Source organism: Pseudopodoces humilis, chromosome 26 (assembly GCF_049639895.1).
Source record: "Pseudopodoces humilis isolate 2021_Gansu_Grassland_sample_001 chromosome 26, ASM4963989v1, whole genome shotgun sequence".
NCBI lineage: Eukaryota > Metazoa > Chordata > Aves > Passeriformes > Paridae > Pseudopodoces > Pseudopodoces humilis.
In genome coordinates, this window is record NC_142225.1 from 5550948 (window position 1) to 5570749 (window position 19802).

Sequence of the window (19802 nt, forward strand, 5' to 3'; positions counted from 1 at the left end):
AGGGACGCTGAAATCCATCTGTGCCGTGCTCCAAGAGAGGACTCCAAGGTCCCTGAGCCGGCCAAGAAGAGTGGGCAGTGCCATTCCCCAGAAATCCGTGCAGAAGGATAAACCTGGCTCCTCTCTTATCCAGAACAGGGTAAGTCACCTTCCAGAAGCAGCCAGGTGCTTGGGAGAACTTTACCTTCTGCCTTGGCTGTTCTCTGAATGTTAATGTCACATTTTATTAGTGACTTGGCACCTCAAATGACTTAAAAATGTTAAAGGGTGAGGTATGTGCTTTCAAGCTGCCTGTTTATAGCCTGCCTCAGCCATAATCATCCCTGCTTCCCTGGACTTGCATTAAGGACAATCTCCTCTTCAATTAGGAGTATAAATTTCAATAATGCATGGTCACAAAATTTGGACCCAGGACTCTCAGACAGCTATCCTGAATCTGCCACCGCTCTGTTGTTGCTCTTGGGTGAGTTTCTAATCTTCCCCGTGCTGCAGCTGTTATTAATAAATAAACACAATCCATAATAACGCAATTTAATTAATTTAATGGATAAATCTTGTTTACGCTTCTTTGTTCCACCCTTGTCTTTGGCAAAAAAACTTGAGCTCCTCAGAACCTTTTCCTTGCTGTTTCCAGAGGGATGGTTGGTTTTTTCCGCCTTCCCAGGGGTGAGGAAAGCGGCCAAACACCAGTGCCACCAGCACACCACATCCCCATGACCTGCCCCCCCTGTCCCCATCACTCCTGTGGTCCCCAGTTCCCCAAAGCATCTCCAAAAAGGCACCCAGGATCTTCAAGATGGAATCCCACCATCCCCGCTAAACCAATGGCCACGTCCACTTGGTTTTTGAGCTCTGCCAGGGTGACTCCATCACTTCCCTGGGCATTCTGTCCCATTTTTGGCCTCACATGCTGAGGTTATTCCAACTCCACGCACCCTCCAGAGCCACCAAGCCACCCCCTCCTTCCTCCACATCCTTTAATTCCCACCTTCCTCTCCCCTCCACCGCCTGATGGAGGTTTTTAATTTATTCACCACGCACTGCCTGTTGTGCTGCTGTTCCCTGTAACTCACACCATGGCCTGTCTTGTATCATTTAGCTCTGGGAAGCTCGACGTGCCCATAAACCCACTGCAAAACCGAGCTGGATTGAGTTACACCGAGTCCTGGAGGCCTGGTAGTGTTTACATCACTGCTTGGGAATCACCTGAACTCGGCTGACAGTTACAACTGTCCTTCGCAGCTCTGGAGGATGTTAAAATGCATTTACTGGAGCACTTACTCCGCTGGGCTCATTGTCTCATCACTGCTCAAAAACAAGGAGTCACCGTTTGCCATTTCCTGACCTGAGCAGAAGCAGCGGGGCTGAGCGGCCTCCCCGAACAAAGCCGAGCTGATGCTGTATTTTAAAAATGTCCTGACCTGGAAAATCCCCAATATGGAGCTCCACTCGACCTAGATTTTAGTGGCCACTAATTGAACAGTTTTGAAGTAACTGTGCCATAAAGCAGCCCCAGGGTTAGAACAGATGCATTCAATTAATTACAGCTGGAGAGATTCAGTCAAAATCGCAGAAAGAAGATAAGTCTTAAAGGTCCCGGTGCACCCAGAGCTGGGGACCCTCGGAGCAGCCTCCCTGGGCTTCTGGCTGGGCGAGGATGAGGCACCTCCAGCACAGCCAGCCCGTGGTCTGCCTTAACCCCAGCTGGGCTGTGCTGGGAGCTGCCCAGGCTGCAGGGCTGCCAGTCCAGATTTCTGATCTGAGACAGACAGGATTAGCAAGAAATATTCCCCAATTTCAAGCAAATCACTTCACTAGACTGGCTTTTCTCTTAGAGCTCTGTGGAGGATGAAAGGACCTGCAAAGGGCAGCTGAGAAAGAGCCAGGCCATAACCAGGAATTGCACATTTGCTGTTTAGGAATCTGCACCTCTGCTGAAGTTTTTTCAGGTTGTTTGCTAAACCAAAGCAGCTTGAAAGTCACTGAGATCTGAGCAGGGTGTGGGAGGCAGAATTATTCTGAGCAGGTCACCTCTGCCCACTGCACGGGACAAATCCCAATCCAGCACCATAACAGTGCTGGGCAGGATGGATCAGGTGTGCAGCACCGTTCATAAATGGGTTGGGCACGGGGATGAGCGGGGTGGCAGCAGCTTGGTCACCCTCACACCCTGTCCTTGGTCAGGGAATGGCTGCAGATGCTCCAGAGCACTTCTCTTGTTGCTGCTTTTTACTTGAAACCAAGCTAGGGACCCCCAAGGCTGGAAACCAAGGATCCCTGAGCCTGGAATCCAAGGGATCCCTGAGCCTGGAATCCAAGGGATCCCTGAGCCTGGAATCCAAGGGATCCCTGAGCCTGGAATCCAAGGGATCCCTGAGCCTGGAATCCAAGGGATCCCTGAGCCTGGAATCCAAGGATCCCTGAGCCTGGAATCCAAGGATCCCAGAGATTGGAATCCAAGGGATCCCTGAGTCTGGAATCCAAGTGACCTCCAAGGCTGGAATCCAAGGGATCCCTGAGTCTGGAATCCAAGGATCCCAGAGATTGGAATCAAAGGATCCCAGAGATTGGAATCAAAGGATCCCAGAGATTGGAATCCAAGGGATCCCTGAGTCTGGAACCCAAGGATCCCAGAGATTGGAATCCAAGGGATCCCTGAGTCTGGAACCCAAGGATCCCAGAGATTGGAATCCAAGGGATCCCTGAGTCTGGAACCCAAGGATCCCAGGGATCCAGGAGCTCCAGCCCAGTGGCAGAAGACACGGCTCCAGCAATGAGGGATCAATGCTCTCAGTGTCACGTCTCTCTGCTCGAATCTTCCAGCCTTTCTGACATGAAGCAACATTTTGCCTGCAGGAGAAGCCGGAGAGGAGCCGGGGAGAGCTGGAGCCGGGGCTGGCTGGGAGCTGCTGGGAGCTGGGGGGAAGCCACGAGCCCTGCACAGCGACCCTTGGCATCTGTTGGGGTGCAGAGAGAGCACCCAATCAATGGCACAGCCCCTGCCCCCCCCCCAGACCCCATCCACCTTCATCTTTGTGCTTTTCCTCTCCTGCCCTGAGCTCTGGATCCCAGCTGATGAGCCCAGCGGGGAAGCGGCACATGAGCATTGTCATCCCGGCATGAGCCCTCCTTGTCCCTGCCTCAGCTGATGGCACATTCAGAACCTAATTGTTATCTCAGCAGAGCGACTCCATTATTCAGCCTGACACTGCCCCCCCTTCAGCTGTTTGTTGCACTGATGTTATATTAATGAGCCCTGCAAATAAATGAATAGGAGATCAGAGCGCCGCTTGCTCGCCAGAAAACTGATTTTTATTTATTTATTGCTAAGGCCACAGACCGGCTGGAAGTTTTAAGCTGCTGAGGGGACATTGCTGGGGAGGGCTGGGCCTCTCACGCCGTGAAAGCACTGCAAATACCCCACTGCTCATTTACTTTTAGAACTATTAAGACACAATCTCTTCTTATTTATGCATCCCCTGAAGGCACTGGCGCCTGGGAGCCAGGCCCTTGACCCCAGGCTGGTCACAAAGAGTGAACCTGGCCAGATGAAGCAGGAGGAGTGGAAACCAGCCCTTATTAAAGGCTTTTTTACTCTGGGTAATTGAGGCTGCAGTGTGAGCTCCAGTACGAGAGCAAACCCTGCTCCCCAGTCCTGTCAGTGCTGGGGATGGGGGACGTGCCACCAGTGCCAGCTCTGGACCTGCCAGGGCCAGCTCAGTGCCAGCAGGGCAGGGTGTCCTCCCAGCTGTACAGCTCTGCAGCACTGGGCATTGCGAAACGGAACCCAAAACCCTGAGAAAACCCCAGAGTTGGGAAAGGACCCAACGGCAACAAAAACTGTGAAAGTCTCATGTTCTCCTCCACAGCCTCACTCTGAGGGCTGAGACACAGACCTGGGGATGGAGTCAAGAAATCTGTAACAGCAGAGCTCTGCTCTTTTCTCCTTGGACAGAGCCCAAAAGTATTGCTTTCAAGTTGGACAGTGATAAAACACTTGGTGGCAGTGCCCTGCCTGCAGCCAGCTGCCGGAGCCAGCCTGGCACTGCTCACATGCAGTCACTTGGTGGCTGGAGCTCAGTGTTTTTCCCTTTCTCTGCCCAGCTCAAGGAGGGGCAGATAAATAATTCCAAGATTTCTTTGGCTTGACAACTTTCTGCATGGTTTATGGGGAAGCAAATCTCAGTGGAGGTTGTTTTGTTTCTTGTAGCATAACCTTGTGCAGCAGAACAGCACTTGGGCAAGGAAAGTTTGGGTTCTGCCCAGTGGCAGGGCAAGGGGAATATCCAGGGAAGCCTTTAAGGATCATTTTATCTCCTGGTAGGGCAGCTGGGACTTGGAAAGAAACCGAGCAGGGAAAGGACAGGTTTCCAAGCCTTTTTAATGCTTTCCCATCCCTGCACAACCAGCCCCAGCACCTCCCACCAGCTCCGCTCTGCCCTGTACAAAACACTGCACGAGAGAAACAAACACCTGCACGAGAGAAACAAACACCTGCACGAGAGAAACAAACACCTGCACGAGAGAAACAGAGAAACACCTGCCCAGCAAAGGTGTAGCACTGCTGGGCTGAAGGCCTAAGGCAGAAGTACCTAAACATCCCTGGTGTTATCTCTCCTGAGGATGGATGGACCCTCCTCAGCAACATCGTTCTCCTGTCAGCCCCACCCTGCCCCGAGGAAGCAGCAGCAGCCTCGGTGCTTCCTCCTCTCCATGAAAGGAGGTTGATGCCTCCCTCCCACGGGAGCTGAGCCAGTTTAGTTAAACGCGTGTAGGAACTAATTTAATTTAAGAGGAGACTTCCACTCTCACTTGGGTTCAGCTGGCAGATTTTGGGTGCTGAGCAGCTCTGGCACCAGCACTGGTGTAGCAGCCAGCTCTGATCCTCCTGTGTTGTACACGCCCAGGGAAGGGAGGCGTTTTGGGGATTTAATGAACAGACAAACCCAAAGCTTCCTCCGCTCCCACCTGGCGGGAGCGTCACTCCTCATAGCAGCGCTAACAGAGCGAGCGCAGTTCCACCGGTGAAAACGCTCCTGGGACACATTCTGCATCCCTCAGCGGGCTGAACAGAAATATCAGGAACACCAACTCCAGACTAATGAGCTCCCTGTTTAATTAGCGTTCCCGCTGTCACCCCGCGTGGGTGGCAGGGCGGGCGAGCGCCAGCCGCCCGTGGGGCAGCGGCCGCACACCCGGCCACGTGCCAGCGGGTTCCCGGGAACAGCCGGAGCGTTTTGTCCCCGTTTCTCGGGGCTGGGAGGGTTTTGGGGCGGAGGGAGGAGCGGGGCTCACCTCGGTGATGCGCGGGTTGGAGCACTTGACGTTGTGGCTGGACCAGTCGAGCCAGGGCCGGGCGCCGGGGGAGCCGCAGTGGGGGCGCAGGGTGCACCGCGCCTCGCCGCTGCACCAGCCGCACTCGAACTTGGGGTCGGCCTTGAGGCACAGCCCGCAGCTCTCGCGCTGCGCCGCGCACTTGTACAGGTGCACTGAGGGGAGAGGGCACAGCACGCGCTCGGACACGGCCGCGCTCCCGCGGGGCACAGCCGGGGTCAGGGGATCCCCTTGGGGTGCAACTGGGATTGGGGATCCCTTGGGGTAAAACTGGGATTGGGGATCCCTTGGGATAAAACTGGGATTGGGGGATCCTCTTGGGATAAAACTGGGATTGGGGATCCTCTTGGGATAAAACTGGGATTGGGGGATCCCTTGGGGTGCAGCTGGGATTGGGGGATCCCTTGGGATAAAACCGGGATTGGGGATCCCTTGGGATAAAACTGGGATTGGGGATCCCTTGGGGTGCAACTGGGATTGGGGATCCCTTGGGGTGCAACTGGGATTGGGGATCCCTTGGGGTAAAACTGGGATTGGGGATCCCTTGGGGTGCAACTGGGATTGGGGATCCCTTGGGGTGCAACTGGGATTGGGGATCCCTTGGGGTGCAACTGGGATTGGGGATCCCTTGGGGTAAAACTGGGATTGGGGGATCCCTTGGGGTGCAACTGGAATTTGGGATCCCTTGGGGTAAAACTGGGATTGGGGGATTCCCTTGGGGTGCAACTGGGATTGGGGATCCCTTGGGGTAAAACTGGGATTGGGGGATCCCTTGGGGTAATATTGGGATTGGGGGATTCCCTCAGGACACAGCTGGGATTGGGGCATTCCCTCAGGACACAGCTGGGATTGGGGCATTCCCTCAGGACACAGCTGGGATTGGGGCATTCCCTCAGGACACAGCTGGGATTGGGGCATTCCCTCAGGACACAGCTGGGATTGGGGCATTCCCTCAGGACACAGCTGCTCCTGGAGTTGCCCACCACAGCTCCCCAAGCCGCAGGTGCCCCTGCACAGGTGGATTCCTAAACCAAGGCTCAGAGAGCAGCACCAACACTGCAGCGAGCTGCTCTCCTCCTCAAGCTGGTCCTCAGGGCTCACACCATCCCTGCCCCCTTCTCCAGCCCCCCACCACCCACGAGCTGAAGCCAACTCAAGCAGATTTTACCTTTCAGATTCTCCGGGTTGTCAATGACGAAGTTCCCGTTCCAAACCACGGCAAAGTCCACTGCCAAGTTGCTGATGTCCATCCCATCATAGAGGTACTGCGGGGTGAGATCCAGAATGAAATGCTTGGGGAGACAACCCTCACAGACAAAGAGGGTTCTTGGAGAGAAACCATCTTCATTCTCTGCTTAGAAACATCTGCTGGTGCCTGAGACACCACATTTTTACACTTCATCTCCAGGGTTCTTCTTTGAGTCCCTTCTCCTCACCAGGAAGAGATAATTAAATCAGATCTAGTCCTTGTGAGAGGTAACAGATTAATTACTCCACTCACAGTGGTTGCTCTCGTCACTCAGTCTCTGGCTTACCAACACAGCCCCTGCAGTCAACCAGACTGGGACTGCTGCCTTCAGGCTGCTTCTTGCCCAGTTTGTGCTCCCCAGGGGGACTGGGAGCTCCAAAATCCCACTGCAGGTGGAACAGGAAACAGCTGAGCAAAAATAGGTGGTGCAGAGCCCCTGCCACTGTTTCAGCCTGCTCTAGGATCCAAGCCTGGCTGGAATTATTCCCCTTCTTATGGACATCCTGGGGCCGTGGCTGAGTGAGGCTGGATGCTCCAGCTGAATTCCCAGTGGATGCTGAAATTCCCATTCCCACACCCAGCACTGGCCAGGCCTCGCTCTGGTGCTCTCTTTAGGTCAGCCAAGAGCTGCTAAAAAGACTTCAAAAGGTGAGTGAGCATTGCCATCCTCTCTGGGACGAGGGAATGGTGATTAAAGCAGGGCAGGCTGCTCTGCCTGTCCCTGGAGTTGTGCACTTTGAACTCACATTTGACTGTACTGGTTCACCCTGCCTGTGTTTTATTCAGCTGGTGTGGAACAAGAAGCTGTGAGTCCAGAATGGCCCTCACATCCTCCCCCTACCACTCCCTATCAGCCCAACAGCAATAAAAGTGCTTCTCTAATGCTTATAAATCACTCTGGGTAGGAAAAGTACTATATACTATTAATACATTTATTATCCACCAAGCTGCGAGGCCCAAAGACGGCCAGTGATGTATAAATACCCAGTAAAACTTTTAAAAATTCAAAACTTCATTAACAATTTAAGACCATCTGCACTGAATATTCAAGTGGACCCTGTTCTGCTGCCTAAAACAACCTGGCTGTGCCCTGTTTGCCCAGGGCCCTTTCCAAGCACATGGTGAGCAAAGGAAGGGCCTCGCTTGTCCCTGCTGGTCCCCCAGCTGTGAAGGGACACAGGAGACACAAATTTGGCTGTGGGTCAGGGTGGGGGGGCTGGCATTTGTCATTTGGTACCCACCAGGGTGACTTTGGGGTGCCCATGGCGAGGCTGAGCCCTGTCCTGGGGAGGGGGATTATCCTGCCCTGCTCCTCGGCAGCATCGCTGGGGTGTTTCCCCTCTCCCTGCCGGTGATTCCCCTCTCCCCCGGCAGTTTCCCTTTCCCCCTCCTTCCCTGCTCCATTCATCCAGCCACCGTGACCTGGGATTTGACAGCTCCCCGATAAGGGCTCTGTGATTCTCCTTATCTCCCCGCGTGTGAATTAGCCTGCCTTACCTCCTCCTCCTCCTCCCCTTCCCCTGGCTGACCCCTCACCAGGGCATCTCCTCCCCACCTCTGAGCCCCTCACAGCTGTTCTCCCACCTGGGGTTCGGGATTAGGGAATTTCCACCCTCCCTGCAGCGGTTTGGGGCTGGCAGCCCCTTTCCGTCCCCGCTCTCACCGAGCTGTTCTGGCACTGCACGCTGGAGCTGTTGAAGCGCAGGGCGGGCACCCTGTGGATGATGCCCTGGATGCTGAGCACGCACTCGTAGCCCCTCTGGCCCGACTGGGGCTGCGGCAGGTTCCTGGCCTTCAGCGTGATGGGCTTCACCTCTCCCACCGGGATCAGGATCTCCTCCGTGGGGAAGAGCTGGGGGCAGTCCTGGGAGGCAGGGAGAGAAGGTGGGAGGTTATGGGTGGGGTGTGGTGGTGATGCCTTCGGCTTTCAGCTTGGATCTTTTCCACGTGTTTGTAACCCCGCAGTTCTTTCGTGTGTAACTCCAAACCCCACGTGCAGTGTCAGCTGCCGCTTTCCCATTTCGGGCAGACACAACAATTCCTCTGCAGGCCTGGGGATCAAGGACACCTCAGTGCCTCAGGCCTGAGAAATGTAAACAAAAGTGAGCTGGGGGCAGCAAATTGGGGTAAATTCCTTCATCACCTGAAGCTGTAATTAAGATTAACCCCCAACATCCAAATGGCCCAAACTTATAAATGTGTGAAAACCCGTGGTCCATTACTGGGTGCAGCCCCCGGGAGGGGTTTTGTCTGCCCCAAATGTACCTGGGAGCCCTTCAATAAATAGAGCTGCTTTTAATTCCCTTCATTCTGTCTGGCCTGAGTTTTTGGGAGCCCAAGGAGGCATCAGTGGAGCTGCAGGAGTGGCAGGTCTGGGCTGATGTCCCAGCACATCTGGAGTGCCCATTCCAGCTGCAGGAGAAGTGCAGGACACAAAGACCCCCATGCCCCCCGTGCCCCCTGGGGCTGGCACTGATTTCCTCCCTGCAGCTGCTCAAGGAGGAACACCCTCTCTGGGGGTAAATCCAAGGTGTCCTCCCCGCTCTGAGCTTCCCACGGGTTTTATCTGTGGAGCCAGCAGCTCCTGCTGTACCCTGCTGAGGAGCTCAGCCCCTTATCAGCTGCTCCAGCCCTGCTGAGCCCCCTGCTCTGGAAGGGGATGGGCTGCTCCCAGCCACAGGGGCTTCTCCTAATCCCATTTCACCCCTCAGACCCCTCGTGCAGCACAGTGAGATGGATCAGCCCAGGATGTGCTTCCCTCTCACCACCAGGCACCGTTCCGCTCTGCCTTACCCCAGTTAAATTAGGCCAAGGTGCCTTTAATTTCTGAGGTGACATTAAATTCTGCTCTATCTGCTCCTGCTCCTCTCCATGCTCCACCACCTCTGCCTTCCTGAACCGCCCACCCAGCTCCTGTGCTGGGGCTGGCAGTGCTTTCCTGGGTGGGATTCGTGCCTCTGCCTGCTGGGTGGGCAAAGCATCCGACCTGAACTGCTCCTTCTATCTCCAAATCACAGAACGGCTTGGGTGGGAAGGGACCTTAAAACTCATCCCTGGAAGTGTCCAAGGCCAGGTTGGATGGGGCTTGGAGCAGTCTGGGATAGTGGAAGGTGTCCCTTGCCCACAGCAGGGAGTAGAATGAGATGGTTTTTAGGATCCCTTCCCATCCAAACCATCTGTGACTCTGTGAGACACCATTGCACAGAAGAGCAGATCTCCAGTTCACCCAAGCACAAACAGAATGTCTAAATGAAACCCTGAGATGGACCACAAAAAATGACTTATCAGCTCCTGGTAACTGTGTGACATCTCCCCCGTGAGATCTCAACTTCCCAAACATTATCTCTGCGCACCACACTGCGAAATAGAAATTTTCTTCAATTTCTACACCAGGAACTGCAAAACACCGAGACAAAGGCTCTGACCATCAGCTGTATTTACATTCTGCTCAGCTCTAATTTGCTTTGATCTAATGGAACAAGGTACCTGAGTACCTGTAAGCACCTGACACTGAATGATTAATCCCAAGCTAAAGCAGGAATTTAGAACAATCACGTTCCCTCTGCCAAATCCCAGACTGGCATCCCTTTGTCCCCCAGCCTGGGGATGAAAGGAAATGCTGCTGACGGCAATGCCAGGACATCCTGGCCAGGATCCCGCTGGGATCCAGGGGGAAATGCCCCCTCCCCAAGGCAGGCTCCCCTCCAGGCCATGGGAAGCTGTTTCACAGCGGCTCAAGGAGCTGTAAATGAGAAACAGATGCTGCCCCGGTCCGGAGGAGCCGCTAACTGAAACTGCAGCCTCATAAACCTTTTAGTGGCACTTTTCCGTATATATATTTTATTTTATTTTATTTCTAACAGGGACTTTCACGGATTAACAGCCAGGAGTGATTTCAAACTCCATCAGCTGTGCTGGGGAGGGAAGGGAAGCCCTTTCCTGCAGTGGAGTGGGTGCACAGGCTGGAAGGGAATGGCATTCCCTGCTCCCCACTGACCCTGGGATGGTGGATCCAGCCCCAGCTCACCACCAGCAAACTCCCTGGGCTCACAGCTTTTTCCATCCAGCTCTTCCAAGCTGCCTCTGCCCATTCCTCGCTCTCTGAAGCACCACACGCCTGTGGCACCTTCCACTCAACACCTGCCTGTGGCTGAGGTTTTTGCATTTCACCTCAAAGTCACATCCAACACCAACAGGGGACAAGAGGCTCCGCTCCTGCCTGTGAAATCCCGTGGAAGGAAAAGCAACCTGGAGCCTGAATCCTTCACCCCATTATGACTGAAAACAAAAAATCTCCACTTGCATTACCAGTGGGAGAAGTTCAGTGCACAGTCCTGAAAATAATGAATATGTTATGGACCATTATCCTTCCCGGCCAGCTCCGTCCGTGAGGCGACTGCTAAAGAAAGGCTCCTGCCTTCCCAGACATCCCATTCCCAGATCTGCTCTCTGGTGCTGAAAATGCTGCCAGCAAAAATTGTTCTGCCATCATTAGAGACGAGTGGGGCAAAATAAATCTAATTTTTTGTTGTTGTTGTTGTTTATTCCTTTGGTTCCAGTGGAAGGAAAATGTCACATTGGGATTGTGGGGCGAGCAAGGCAGGCGCAGCCTGGGCAGAAGCGAGGAGGCCCCTCGGTGCTGGCTGACAGCTGCAGTGATCACACTAATAAGGGATCCACATTTTGGGATGGAGACATCCGTGGGAAGATGCCAGACTCTGGAAAACCCAGGATGCTGGTGGGGAGCCTCATTGCTGCAGGCAGTCACTGCTGGATTTCTCAGCTGAGCCAGTGGAGCTGCTGGGGCTGGGGAGGGTTGGGGTCAGCTCAGACCCTGCATGTCCTGTGGAGCCCCTGTGAGCCATTTCCAGGTGCTTTTCCTTTTCCAGTTTGTTTCTGAAATTGCTCCATTTCCAGGGCTTTTCCTTTTCCAGTTTCTGAAATTGCTGCTGCAGTGATGTGCACCCACAACCCTGCACCCCAAATCCCTGAAAACTCAAGTTCCTGCACCCAAATCCTTGTACAGACATGTCCCTTCACCCCAAATCCCTGCACAGACATGTCCCTGCACCCTAAATCCCTGAAAACCCAAGTTCCTGCACCCCAAATCCCTGCACAGATGTCCCTTAACCCCAAATCCCTGCACAGACATGTCCCTTAACCCCAAATTCCTGAAAATCCATGTCCCTGCACCCAAATCCCTGCACAGACATGTCCCTGCACCCTAAATCCCTGAAAACCCAAGTTCCTGCACCCCAAATCCCTGCACCCACAGCCCCTGAGTGGGGTTCTGGCTCTCCCGGGGGTGCTGCTGCAGGAGCACAGCCTGGCAGGGTGGTTTGTCCCTCCACCACCTCTCCCAGCTGCTCCCTGGCCGAAAAGCCAGAGCTCAGATAAATCATTTTGTTGGGGGTTTATCATCAGCTCGAGCAGCGCCTCTGGGGATGCTGATTCCCTTTACAGGAATTTCCCACCGAGCTGGGATGGGCTTGGCAGCATCCAAGGTCCCTCCTGTCCCCTCTCTGCCAGGCCTGGGTGCCCCATCCTGCCTTTCCTGCCCAGCACGAGCGAGAAACACCCAGAAAACCCCGAATAAAGGCGGTGGAACACACAGCCTGCTCCATAATCAGTTTACTTTGTTTTTTAATTCATGAGAGGTAAATCCTGCAGCGAGTTAGAAAGGCCATTATCGCCTCCTCTCGCTAAACAAACACGCAGAATCCTCTCATTATCCTCCTTGACTTCCCTGCGCCAGAATAAACACGGATCAGATCTGCTGGAGGAAGACAAGGCTCCGATGCCGGAGTGGCACAGACTCTCGGGGAATATTCTGCCTGTGAAGTATCAGCACACACAATTTACAAAGACATTTTATGCTTCTCCAACACTTTTTAGCCTCAAAGACTCCAAGGTCTATAAATACCTTAAAGACCCGCGTTCTGCAGCTGTCTCTGGAGCAGAACAGAGCACCCATGGTTATTATTTGTGTTTAACCGAGCAGTTTTAGTAGGTCAAACCTCCTTGCTCTTATTTGGGAAAAAAAAAAAAATTGCCTACAAATGGCAGGCAATTCTTCTGACTACGGGATTTAGCCCAAATGGCAGAAAATAGACTGCTTTTGTACTTTTCATCTTCAAAAAGCCCCCGCAAACTCTCCCCAAATGTTAACTCGCTATGCGTTATTTTAAAGTTATAAACATAACCCGGTCTGGCACGTGAATGTAAACCCCTGGTTCACAGTTGTGTTCCCAATGATATAAATTACAGTCCCTGTCACTCAGGGAAACACATTATCCTTCATTTATGCCACTGGAAAGGAGAGCAGCCCCTGTTCCTTAGAAACCAGACATGAAAGGAAGGCAGCTGGAGCCGAGCCTGGTAAATTCCTTCCCCACACCACCAGCCCTGGGCACGTGTTGGAACCTGGGTCCTCTCCATCAGTTTGGGAGGCAGGGGGATATTTACAGGCGTGGAGAGCATCTTTCCCTGCTGTGAACAAACCTCGGTGTGCCAGAGGTGAGGACAGCAGCAATTCCCCAGGTCACAGGCAGGAACATCTCCCCCTGCTCCCTGCAGCCCTTCCCGCCTGGCTCCATCCCTCCAAGCACCAAACATCCACGCCACGGATGAAAAAAGCACCTCCACAGCTGGCAGCTGAGGGAATTTTGCTGAAACCGGGCTTTTTGTTCCTATTTCAGCCCAAGGCATCTCTCCAAAGTCAGGTGTGGCCCTGCATTGGCTGATTTTGGTGGCCTGAGGTGCGGCTCTGAGTCACCTCCCGCACATCTCGGCTCTCCCGGCATGGGGATTGTCAGGACTGGCATGAGGATGGGCTGATGTTGTTTTGTTCCCTTCAAGCAGCACTCAGCAGCCGAGGGCACAGCCTGGGGCGAGGGCCTTGCCATAAAATCAGTGGGAATTGAAAGGAGTGGCAAGGGCACTGAAATCCCCCAGTCTGAAACCCTCTGTCCCCAAACCAGCGTCCCTCCTGTGGAAATGGCATTATCAGCACACACCCGACATCAAAGAGGGACGGGCTCCCACATTCTGGGCAGCTAAGAGGATTTATTTGGTTCCAGCTCTCCTCTGGGATGGGGTGTAAGGATGTTTATGCATCCACAGTCCTCCTCATTCGGAAGTTTGAGATATTTAGAGAGAGGCATCACAAAACCTCACACACGCGCAAACCAAACCACATCAGACACGTTAAAATGGTATCAGTGCCTTGATCTGGAGTTCTGTAAAGTGGGACAATCGGTGCTCCACACCCACGAGAACCTCTTGGAGAAATCCTGATTTAGTGGGAGCAAGGTCTGAGCAGGCACCTTCTGCTGACAGTGAAGACTCCGACCAGGAAAAGGATGGGAAAAGAATTGCTCCTCTAATTATTAGCTCCTAAAGAATTGGCTACCTGGAAATGGAGAGCTCAGAGGAGCTCCTCATCTCAGAAATTCCCATGAGAGGGAGGATATCAGGAGCAGCCAGCTGTGTCCTGCAGGATCCCTGTGCTGCAAAGGCTGTGAAAGGCTCTGTGTCCATTTCCCAGGGACCCCAAACCATGTCCTTTACATTTTCACTTTTCCTAAAGCACCCACCCGCCTTTGGGGCTTCCTCTGCGCTCCAGCTCTGCAGCCCAGAGCTCTCCCCTGAGCTCTGCCCTTGGATCTGAGCAGGGCAGGTGGATGAGGAAAGCTCTCTGGGTGTATTTCCATGGAAGGCAGGGTCAAAGGGCAGAGCTCAGCTCGGTCAGGAGGGGCAGGAGCCTGCAAGGAGCGAGAGCACTGCTCACCAGGAAGGAATTTCTCTCCCCATCTCCTCCTGAAGTGGCTGAGGCTTTGAGCTCCTGTTCCTCCTCCAGACAGACAACTCCTGGGAGCATCAAAGGGAGCTCGTTGCACATCCAATCCCACGGGGACGCCAATTCTGATGGGCCAGGAGTAAAAGGGAATATTCAAGATATTTTTCCCTTAAATTAAATATAAAGATGCGAGCAAGTTTGCAGGCCCATGTGAACACGTGTGTAAACCTTACATAAGGAGAGGCACAGGGGACCGAAAGTAGGGCACAGACACCGAGATCACCAGCTCCAAACACCGCTGGCTCTGCTGGGGAGGGAGCCAGGCTAAGCACAAACAATTTCCTAATACATCAGGCCGTGACACAATGAGAACATTGTGATCTGAATTGGTTTAGGAGAGGAAACTCTTCATGAGGCATTTACTTATTTCTGTGTTGGTGAAGAGCCCATAGCAAAGGCATTATCACCACGCTGTGTGTGAAGAGGAAATTCATTGCTCTTAAGTAAGCAAACACATTTCTTTGGGGTGGTTTTGCCCGTGCTCAAAGGTCTGGGGAAGGAATGGTGGACAGCAGAGAAACTGTATCGTTATCATCAGCCCTTATCAAAAGCAATCACCAGGAAGGTGTGAGAGATCCCAAAACCTGGTAAGAAACAACCTCTGCAAGATGAAGATGACAGAGGAAGCTCTTTGGAGACACAACAGCCCTGTGATCGCAGCAGGAACTTCCAGGGATACCAGCTCCTCCACTATCTCCCTCTGAGATCTCAGGCGAGTCCTGGGTGTTCCCAGGAGGAAAACAGAGATAATGGGATTGTCCTTTAGCAGGGACTTGTCAGACACTTCTGAGATCCTGGGGTTGGAGACCCTGAGAACAGAGAGCAGCCTGGAGGGACAGGGATGCTTTGAGTGTGAAGGAAAACCCCTCCATCACTCAAGAGAAGGAGAAGAAAAGGGTTTTGCTTTCCCTTGATAAGGTGAAAGGAAGTTTCTTGACTTTGAACTGTTTGGAGGAAGCCTTTGGCTTGTTCCTGGGGTGGATGCTTCTCCTTCCCATCCCGCTCCCATCCCAGGCACGCTGCTCGTCCTTGCATTTGCAGATTCCCACCCAGGTTCTCACACATGCGGCTCATAAATCACTCTCCCCTCTACCTCTGAACCTCCTGCAGCATTTTAGCCAGGGAGACACGAGAGTAGAGTTTAGTCCTAGTTCAGCAGCAGCCTGGCAAAACCTTCAGTCACTTCTTTTTGACAACTCAGTGTTGACACCACCGACTGATCTCTTGTGCTCTCCTCCATCGCCATCACTCACTGACAGGGATTTGTCTGGACACTGGCACACCTTGCTCTCCTTTCCTTCTCTCACATTTGCAGATGTCCTCACTGCTGCCTTTCCCACTTTCCAGGACTCTCTGGATTTCCAGAGCATCTTTTAAACCATTTTTCCCTTAGGACCTGCACTCATTTCAGGCAGGGGCATCGGGCAGGACAAGGAGTGCACAAACCCCAGCCCAAGGGTTCCTGGCAATGCTCAGCCAGGAATTTGTGCTAACAAACCCCTTTCCTCCACGGATCCCTGTGCCCTGGGACACACAGGAGAGCTGGCAGAGCCACTCACAGGCTGTGCCTTTCCAAGTGTTAAAAGCATTTTTGGATTGGAGCCCCACACCTTTTATGAACTGCTAAGAGAGATGGCTCCGGGTCCAGGGCTGGAACCCGAACCAGCTCCCTGTTCCAAAATCCGGGGCTGTGCACTTTGGAAATTCCCCCCTCCATCAGCCCCCAGGGCAGGTCCTGCTGTAAATCCCAGCCCTGGCAGCACGAGGCACGAGGCCCAGGCTGGCCTCGGACAAAGGCAACGCTGCGTGCCGGGGCTGCTGGCAGAGGTGCTGGAAGAGGCTTTGAGGAGCCTCTGGCACCCCTGGGGGAAAGCACTAATTAATTATTGCAATTAATGAACCCGGGCATTCCCACACAGCCGGGGAGGGGTCAGTTCTGGTGCTCAGGTCAGGAGCAGCACTGCAGTGACACCAGCACCTCCCTGTTTGAAGCTGCTTCTGCTCCTTTTGACACCAGAGACACCCCGGGGAAGCCAGCAGAGCTCACACGAAGGTGGGTTATGCTGGAAAAGCAAGGGGTAAAGGGAAGAATCCCAGCGTGGTACCTCGGAGACGTTGATCCGTCCCTCCTGGAAGGAGCAGGTGGTGGGGTCGTGCGTGCAGAGGTTCCGGTACTTGCACCAGTGGCAGCGGAAGGCGCTGTTCACGCAGGACAGGCACCTGGGGGGAAAAAGGAGGGGTTAGCACAGGGCTCAGCACCTTGGAAGGGCTGCAGCCATCCCCAGGCCTTGCCAGAAATCCAGGATTCCTGGGAAAATTATTTCTTTGGAGGGGAGGATGGTTTGGATACAGCAAAAACCAAGGAGCAGGTGTGGGGAAACGCACACGCTGGAAGGACAGACTTGGGGCAGCCTCACAATTCATTGCTTAGAAATGCAAGCTGGGATTTATTACACATCGTTGGATTGGTGTAAAATAGAGCAGGGCACTGCACAGACACCAGGGTTTGGTTTCTAGAAAAGAAGGCAAGCCTGGCAAAAATGGGATCAGTTGTTCTACGAGTCAGGAATGCTTCAAGTCAACAGCAACACTTCTGCCTGGCCTTGGAGTGCAGAGGGTGCAGCAAGTGCTTTTGATTCATGTTGGGGAAAGAAAAAATAACTGTTTATGAAATGTTTTTGAAAGAACACAGACCCTTTTCAGCCCCAGGGAACCCAGCTGCCAGCAGAGTGGCTGGGTGGGTTTTGTTCCCCACTCGCTGCTGCCACAGGAGCTGTGACAGCTGCTAACCCTGGCAGTTGCCACCTCCTCCATCTCCGAGGCCACCCCTGCTGCCACGTGGCAGCTCTTGGTGGCACAAGGATCAGCTGTGCCCGTGGATCCGGTGCCATGGCATGGCCCGTGGCTCCGGCACGCTGGTGCTGCCTGCAGAGGGAAGCGCTGGGATGAGCTGGAGCCAGGCCAGGGCAGGCAGACAAATGTCACCAGGGAAGTGACAGCGTGGCCTGAGGCACGAGGCTGGGGAAGAGGAGGAGAGCAGCTCTGCAGGCAGGGGCCAGCTGGGCACAGGGAGCAGTGTGAGCTCCAGAGTGCTGCCACCAGAACGAGCTCCAGTGACTCCGTTGTGTTCTCCCGATGCATCCCCGGTGACCTCAATAGCCAGGGGAGCTCATTCTAATCATCCACAGGCCAATCTGGGGAGGACAGCGAGTTTGTTTAATTGCTCATTTGTCTGGCCCATTTCTGTCCCTGTTTGGGTCTGTAGCACCTCACCTCACCTGGCCTGGCCTCCAGAATCCCCAGCAGGGGCTGGTGGGGCTCCCAACTCCCCTCTGAGGGAGGAGGATCTCCCTGGCCGCCCAGGCCAGTGCTTTGGTTTGCTTTAGTTTGGTTTGGCACCTCTCCCTGTTCCGTGGTTTCTGTGGTTTCCTGCTGCTGCTTCCAGCTCTCCCCAGGCCTGGCAGCAGGACAAGGGATCCCAGAGGGATCCAGAGCTCCCAGGCTTACAGCAGGTCACCACCTTGGCTCTTCCATCCCCATCCAGCTTTCTCAAGGACCGCTGCCTCCTTTGCTTCTTTCCCCACCCCATCAGGTCCTTACTAAGAGGCACTTGACAGGGAAGGTTCCCTGTCCCACCTGCAGCTCCCTGGGGACACAGAACCCACGGCCCTGAGCTCTGAGCCACCCCAGCCATGGGGTCACAGCATCACAGGAGGGTTCCTGGCTGTCCCTAAGGCCCTCGTGTCCCTCTCTCCCCGTGTCACCTGGCAGGGGTGTGTCAGATGTCCCAAAGGGCTCCCCTGCTCCCCACACCCCCCAGCACTGCAGCAGAGCCTCACATCAATAAATCCCTGCTGGCTGAGCCCTGCTTCTGCCTCCTCTCTGCCCGCTGTGATTCATCCCTGCCAGGCTGGCTGTGCCCTCCCTGGACCCTGGGAGGAGGAGCCCGGAGTGATGGAAGTGCTGCAGGATTTACCACCCCAGGCACTTTAACTCCAGCAGGGGAAGGCAGATGAAGCCGAGTGACAGCTCAGGAAGGATGTATTGCCCCTCCTGATGCAAACCTCGGCTCCTCTGTGAAAACGGGGTCCCTGGAATGCCATTCCTCATGCAAATTCCAATCCAGGGCAATGCAGAGGAGCCTGGGGCCACTGCAAGCGCTGCTGGTGCTGCCCAGCCTGAGCCAGGGACAAGGACCTGGGGATGCAGCTGTGCCTGAGGGGCAGCAGGACAGGAATCACTGGGATTTGGATACGGATCCCACAGGACTGCAGGATTCCCTGTCACCCCAGTACCTCTGCTCTGTGCTGTGGCTCACAACAAAATTTAAATTAAAAATGAATTCCTGCCTAGAAAAACCAGAGGCCAGCCAAGCACACAAGCACACAAACCCTCTTCTGAGTGCAGCAGGAAAGGCCCTGGAGCTTGAAGCTTCAAACCAGCACAGAGAGGCTGGGAGTGACCTCACTCGTGCTGTCACTCGGTGGCTGCAGCAGTTGCCCCCTGCCCCAGGAGATCTCCCAGCCCTGCCACCCCTGCAGCTGCTGGCAGCTCCTGCCCACAGTGCTGGAGCTTGCTTGGTTTCCAGAGAGAAATCCATAAATGCTTCAGGTCTGGGAATGTGTTTTGAAGGCTGGCCAGCTGCCTGCTGCCTTCCAGTGCCGGGGGGATGTGATTCCACATCCTCAGCAAAACGGAGCCCCTCCACAGAGCCTCCCACATGCCTGGGCTGCATCCCACCTTCCCTTCCTGCATCCCCACCTTCCCTTCCTGCATCCTCACCTTCCCCTCTTGCATCCTCACCTTCCCATCCCATCTTCTCCTGCATCCCACCTTCCCCATCCCCATCCCACCTTCCCCTCCTGCATCCTTACATTCCCCATCCCACCTTCCCCATCCCACCTTCTCTTCCTGCATCCTCACCTTCCCCATCCCACATCCCTCTGCCCACATCCCCCCTCCCCAGACCCCTTCCCTTCCCTTCCCTTCCCTTCCCTTCCCTTCCCTTCCTTCCCTTCGCCTCCCTTCGCCTCCCTTCCCCTCCCTTGCCTTCCCTTCCCTTCCCTTCCCTTCCCTTCCCTTCCCTTCCCTTCCCTTCCCTTCCCTTCCCTTCCCTTCCCTTCCCTTCCCTTCCCTTCCCTTCCCTTCCCTTCCCTTCCCTTCCCTTCCCTTCCCTTCCCTTCCCTTCCCTTCCCTTCCCTTCCCTGCCATATCCGAGTTCTCACTTGCGGGATCGCACAGCTTGGGGGCACCAGCAGGTTGAGGTTGTTCCTGGCTGGCTCCACCTGGCTCTGCCGAGGCTCTCGGAGTGCCGAGGAGCCCGGCCAGGGGCTGCCCAGGTCCGGAACCGTGTGTGCCCTC

At 54.4% G+C, this 19802-nt stretch overlaps 1 protein-coding gene across 4 annotated transcripts in view; it reads right to left on the reverse strand.

Annotated features, from left to right (window-relative positions):
• The window catches only part of PLXNA2 (plexin A2), a 153047-nt gene that overhangs the window by 40067 nt on the left and 93178 nt on the right, over positions 1-19802 (reverse strand). For all 4 annotated transcript variants that reach the window (XR_015774563.1, XM_088067281.1, XM_005529292.3 and 1 more), the window contains exons 9-12: positions 16547-16661; positions 8247-8447; positions 6503-6599; positions 5296-5489 (exon numbers count right to left, since the gene is read on the reverse strand). Coding sequence is in view for 3 of the 4 variants with exons in the window: in XM_088067281.1 (XP_087923407.1) it covers positions 5296-5489; positions 6503-6599; positions 8247-8447; positions 16547-16661 (607 nt within the window). In the remaining variant the exon portion in view is untranslated. The remainder of the gene's footprint in view (positions 1-5295; positions 5490-6502; positions 6600-8246; positions 8448-16546; positions 16662-19802) is intronic.